This window comes from Eptatretus burgeri, chromosome 6 (assembly GCF_056783735.1).
Source record: "Eptatretus burgeri isolate ZD-2024b chromosome 6, Ebu_testis_v1, whole genome shotgun sequence".
NCBI lineage: Eukaryota > Metazoa > Chordata > Myxini > Myxiniformes > Myxinidae > Eptatretus > Eptatretus burgeri.
Window position 1 is genome coordinate 111,901,890 of NC_140966.1, and position 6,000 is coordinate 111,907,889.

At 48.6% G+C, this 6,000-nt stretch overlaps 1 protein-coding gene across 1 annotated transcript in view; it reads left to right on the forward strand.

Annotated features, from left to right (window-relative positions):
• POLD1 (DNA polymerase delta 1, catalytic subunit) overlaps positions 1–5,602 on the forward strand; it is a 58,491-nt gene extending 52,889 nt beyond the window's left edge. The window contains exons 18-19 of the mRNA XM_085887093.1: positions 5,140–5,202; positions 5,597–5,602. Of these exons, the coding sequence (XP_085743219.1) occupies positions 5,140–5,202; positions 5,597–5,602 (69 nt within the window). The remainder of the gene's footprint in view (positions 1–5,139; positions 5,203–5,596) is intronic.
• Positions 5,603–6,000: the final 398 nt, after the last annotated feature.

The following is a 6,000-nucleotide window of genomic DNA, read 5'->3' on the forward strand; positions in this document are numbered from 1 at the left end:
GACGTCAAGGGTGTTACAATCCCTGTTGCTGACCCTCGAATCAACTGTGGTCCACCATCGCTTGTGGAAACACGGGCTGCGGTGAACCAGTTGAAACGGGGCAAAGCTCCAGGGATCTGTGGCATCCATGCCGAACTTCTCAAGGCTGGTGGAAATGCTGCACTCGTGTCGTTGCATGCAGTTTTGTGCTCTGCCTGGAACACAGGCATCATCCCAACTGACTGGAAGAGGGGCCTTGTTGTCCCTCTCTGGAAAGGGAAGGGTGATCGCCAAGACTGCAACAACTACCAAGGGGTGACGCTGCTCTCAGTGCCGGGCAAGGTCTTTGCTCGGATAATTCTCGATAGGGTTCGCCACCATCTGCTTGAGCACCAGCGTCCAGAGCAGTCAGGCTTTACACCAAAGAGGTCAACGATTGACCATATCCTTGCACTTCGTGTCCTCACCGAACGTAGACGAGAGTTTCGGCAGGGGCTGCTTGCAGCCTATGTTGATCTCTGTAAAGCGTTCGATTCAGTGAATCGGGATGTCCTCTGGAGGATTATTGGTCTTTGTGGGGTGCCACCGAAACTGATCGATCTGATGTCTGAACTCTACTCTGGTACTGAGAGTGCTGTGAAGTGTGATGGTACCATCTCTGACTTATTTCCAGTTGTTACTGGAGTTCGTCAGGGATGTGTACTTGCCCCCACACTTTTCAGCACTTGTATGGACTGGATTCTAGGGAGGATGTCGGAGAGATCAAGTTGCGGTGCGTCATTTGGGAATGTCAAGATCTCGGACCTTGACTTTGCAGATGATGCAGTCATCTTTGCGGAGACTTTAGACATCCTCTTGGGGGCCCTCGAGGTGCTGAATGAGGAGTCGGAGCCGTTGGGATTACGGGTTTCTTGGGTCAAAACTAAGATCCAGGCTTTCGGTGACATCTTGGATGCTGCTGTCCTGTCTGTGTTTGTTTTTGGTGAGGATGTTGAGGTCGTGGAGAGATTCACTTACCTTGGCAGTGATATTCATGTCTCTGCTGGCTGCGAGTCAGAGGTCAATAGACGTCTGGGTCGGGCCTGGGGAGTCATGGATTCACTGGATCATGGGGTGTGGCGCTGCCTGTACCTGTGCGGGAGGACGAAAGTCCAAGTCTTCAGGTCCTTGGTACTTCCAGTCTTGCTCTATGGGTGCGAGACTTGGACTCTGACCAAGGATCTGAGACGGAGACTTAATTCCTTTGGTACCAGGTCTCTTCGGAGAATCCTTGGCTATCGCTGGTCAGATTTTGTGTCCAACGAGCGGTTGCTGAGAGAGACTCGGATGAGATTTGTTACCTGCATAGTCCGTGAGCATCAGTTGCGGCTGTATGGACATGTGGCTCGTTTTCCTGACTCTGATCCTGCTCACCAGATTCTCTCAGCGAGGGAGTCTCATGAGTGGAGGAGGCCAGTGGGTCGACCACGTGCCTCATGGTTGCAACAGGTTGACCATCATCTCAAGGAGATGGGGATGGGCCTGGCATCTGCCTGGGGGATGGCCAGACGGAGGCCCCTGGAGTACCGGCAGAAAGTGGACGCAGCGACGTGCTGTTCTGGCACATGCTCCCATACCTGACCTGACCGGTGATGAACCCAGTGAGGCTGAATTTTCCAACCTCCCGGTGATGAACCCAGTGAGGCTGAATTTTCCAACCTCCCGGTGATGAACCCAGTGAGTCTGAATTTTCCAACCTCCTGGTGATGAACCTAGTGAGGCTGAATTTTCCAACCAGCTGGTGATGAACCCATTGAGGCTGACTTTTTCAACCAGCAGGTGATGAACCCAGTGAAGCTTAATTTTCCAACCTCCCGGTGATGAACCCAGTGAGGCTGAATTTTAAAACCAGCCTGTGATGAACCCAGTAAGGCTGAATTTTCCAACCAGCTGGTGAGGAAACAAGTAAGGTTGAATTTTCCAACCAGCTGGTGATGAACCCAGTGAGACTGTATTTTCCAAGCAGCCGGTAATGAACCTACTGAGGGTGAATTTTCCAACCTCCCGGTGATGAACCCAGTGAAGCTGGATTTTCCAACCAGCGGGTGATGAAAAAAGTAAGGCTGAATTTTCCAACCAGCCGCTGATGAATCCAGTTTGGCTGAATTTTTCAATCAGTCAGTGATGAACCCACGAAAGGCTGAATTTTCCAACCAGTCAGTGATGAACCCAGTGAGGCTGAATTTTCCAACCAGCTCGACAGCTCAGCTTTTCCTCGTGTTGGACATTTATGATTCAGACCATTCAATGTGAAAGAATAAACTCCAGTATCTCGATGGGGCTTTTGGTTGGGGATTAGCGTGGATGAATCAAAATTGTTTCCCTTCCAATCGTCCATCTTCAAAATGCGGACAACTGCCCAGAAGCAGGAAGAATATGTTGTTGAATCAACATATTTCTGCAATGAGGTTTTCCCTGAGTTCAGATGTGTTGAACGAAGGTAGACAGAAGTTTGTTTTCCCCACTGTTTGTCTGTTGGTTTTTCTGTGACCAGGACAACTCAAAAAGTTCAGGACGGATTCGGATGAAACTTTGTGGACAGGTTGGGTGTGTGACCCCGACGAATTGATTCGATTTTGGTGAAGATCCGGATCCGGCTCCTAGAATTTTAAAAATTGTCCTTCACCACTGATAGGGCCAAAACAATTCCGGTATGTTGCATGATATCTCAAAAAGTTCTGGAAGGATTATGACTTGGTGGATGAGTTCGTTTTGTGATAAGAACAAGATGATGAGATTTTGCTTAAGGTCCGGATCCAGATCCGGTCAATCAGTGCCTACAAAACGTAAGCTTTTCAGCCTGGTAGAGGTATGTACGTTCTCGCTTCACTGGAGGTACAATTACACCTGGTGTTTGTGGTCCAGGCTCACCATCTGTAAGATCACTGGGCTGGATCCTCCCATTTTGACATCATCACTTGAGTTAATCGAGGTAAATCTGGGATGCTTTGTAAAAGCATTCAATGTGGAATTTCCAAATCAAACAAAATTCCTTTATGGCCAAGTGGTTCGGACACCGCATTGATGTATTACACCGTGTGTGTTCATATCTGGACAAATATAGGGAGTATTAAAGGAGTTTCATTCTGGGCAACCGAGCTTGTCTCAAAAGAACTGCTGCTGTCACATGGATAAGGAAAACCACGCTCGTTCAAGAATCACCTTCAGGGAGGAGGTAACCCACCTTTTTGCCTCATCTGGTCGACATGTCAACACTTCGTGGTTGATTTTTAATGTCCTCAGGTTGGCTTTGGATAGAAACTAAACTGCTACCAATGAAGAGGCAGCACCACCAACACCTACGCAAGCAGGTAATAATAAAGGTACCACCAACATGAGCTCTCTTTTGTTTTTCCTGCACACCAAGAAGGGATGGGTTGGTTTGGGTAGAGTCCCTATCTATATACATCCTGGAATTTTCTGCTCACCTGGGTCATGGGCACCATTGTATTTCAATCGATATGTCATCATCCATTTAAAAAAAAAATGACAGGGTGTTGTGCCATTGGATGTGCCAATCGATCAGAGAAGTTTTCAAAATATTCGATTCCTGCAGTGCTGGAAGGGAAAAAAAATTGAGAAAATAAAGTTAGTCGTTTGAAAGGGAAACCGACTTCAGGGTTGTTTCTGTACCAGGTAATTGTTGTGGTCTCGTGTGTGTACATGTACAGTATGTGTAGTGCTGTCATCATGTTGTATTTGGAAGATGGGATAACTCTAAAATAGACATAATTTTCATCATGAATTATAATTTATGACATTATATCAAGAGTATCCTGGCCAAGATATTTAAAACATATTGTTACGAATTCTCGCCCACCGAACGTGCAATCCAGTCGCGACTTTCCAGAACAACGCCGAAAACCAGTCACAGGTGTGCTCCAAGCGCACCACAACCTTGTCCGCACTCTCCCCCGCGTGCTACAGGGTCCGATCGCCAAATAATCGACTTACCTAATTATTCGCGTGGGTAGATTACCGAGAGATTGTACCTCAGCGAGGCATGCTTGGACACGAGCCGCTGAAGCAGCTCGCTCCATTTTGGGATAACCGAGCGGGGTATTATCACGAGGCCTCGCTGGACCCGATTCTATTATCGGCTATTAAAAAGCCAGCTATTATTCCGAAATGCAATACGGCAGTTCATTGGAGGGAAAATGACGCGACGAACAGGTCACATTCAAACAAGCACATTTATTCACACGTGTATGCAGTCAGGTATTCATGCAGGCACGTATACAAGCATGCACATATGCAACTATACAGCCAACAAAAACAATGCAAAGGAACTACGACCGTTTATTTATTCTTTACACACTTATACACAGTTCTACGTAACGGACTCGGCGCCACAACTTTCATACAAAGAAAAGCAAGGAAAAACCCCCTCAAAGACAAGGGGGGTAGACTGGACCTCTCGGGGTTTTTATGACATGGAGCTTTGAAGACCGATGGAGCTCCAAGAGGCTGCGTAGGTTACCTTCACCTCGCTGGGTGACCTGCGACGTTCCGTCCCCACAGCAGCTATCGTAACCTCGGCTCGGCCGCGGCCTTGTGATTCGGGCCCCAGCCGGCACGCCTGAGAAGAACGAACGGGTCTTTGCTCTTTCAGAGTTGATGCTCTCTTTAAGAACCCGTCAGTCCCTCAGCGATGCTCGGGCTGTTCCGAAGCCCGATCACCTCAGACCGTTCGGTGCTGGTTGGCGAGCTCTCTCTGGCTCTCTCCACATCCTGCACACGAACACGCAGCTCTGCGCGGCACAGCAGGCTTGGCCCTGCCCCCAGCTCGCGTCTCTTCTGCTCTCCTCAGCTTCTCCACCGACTGCAGGCTTCAGGCTCCAGGCTCCAGGCTCCAGGCGCTCCTAACCCCGACAGACAATCCACAGACTGACGCTCCACTCGCCCTTTTATAGGGCTCGAGAGACGAGGTTTGGCCTTCGCACTCTCACTTCTGATCTCTGACCCCCCCCCCTGGCTCTGCCCCTCTCGCTCTCTTGATCCGAATTCTGAGGCGAAGCTTGCACAGAGCGGACGTGCGCGAGATCACCGACTTGCGCGGCGAGCGGACGTGCGCCAGATCACTGAGTTGCGCGGTGATCAAACCCCTGCGTCTGCCTGCAGCGATGCCGTTCCATGCGGACTCACCGTGGATGGCGCAAAGATGGTGTCGCTTCAGAGATGAAGGTGAGGCGATGTTGTTCGTGTTGATCTATTGGGGGAGATGTGGATTAGGGGATGGTGAGGAGATGTCGTTGTTGTGAAGGCGGTTGCGGATAGGGTGGTGGGTGGTTGGCATAGTGCAGAAGGTGGTTTGTGGTTGGCGTGGTGGGGAAGGTGGTTGATCATTGGCGTGGTGGAGAAGGTGGTTGGTCATTGGCGTGGTGGAGAAGGTCGTTGGTGGTTGGCGTTGTGGTTGGTCCAAAATAACGATAGTAAAAGAAAAACGACTACCTCAAAGATCACAGCCCAGGTGACACAAATTAATCCCTTCAGACAACGGTGGGAAAATCTATCTGAACACAGACTTATCGGCATGACTGATCCAAGGACCTATATGGTGGTCTGTGAATTTCCACAGCCGTAACAATATCAAGAACATCATGGCCAAGTTCCTTGAAGTGAAAACGTCACTTGTGTGTCTGTATTGTAAGTTTGTTTATTTAGTAATTAGACTTGGTGAACATGTTGGAGTTAACATTGGTCATTAACATGTCATGGTCCATGACATCATTAGTTCCAAAGTCCTTCAGGATCCATTTGCATTCTGCCTCACCTTGTACCAAAACAGTAAATTGTATTGAAGGTTTGTTGTCTCCAAACAACTGAGTACAGCAATGAGAAGAGTTGGAGAAAAATAATGAAGAATTACATGTACATGCATGTTTTCAGTATGTGTGAAGGATTACATACATGTTTTCAGCATGTGTGAAGGATTACATGCATGTTTTCAGCATGTGTGAAGGATTACATACATGTTTTCAG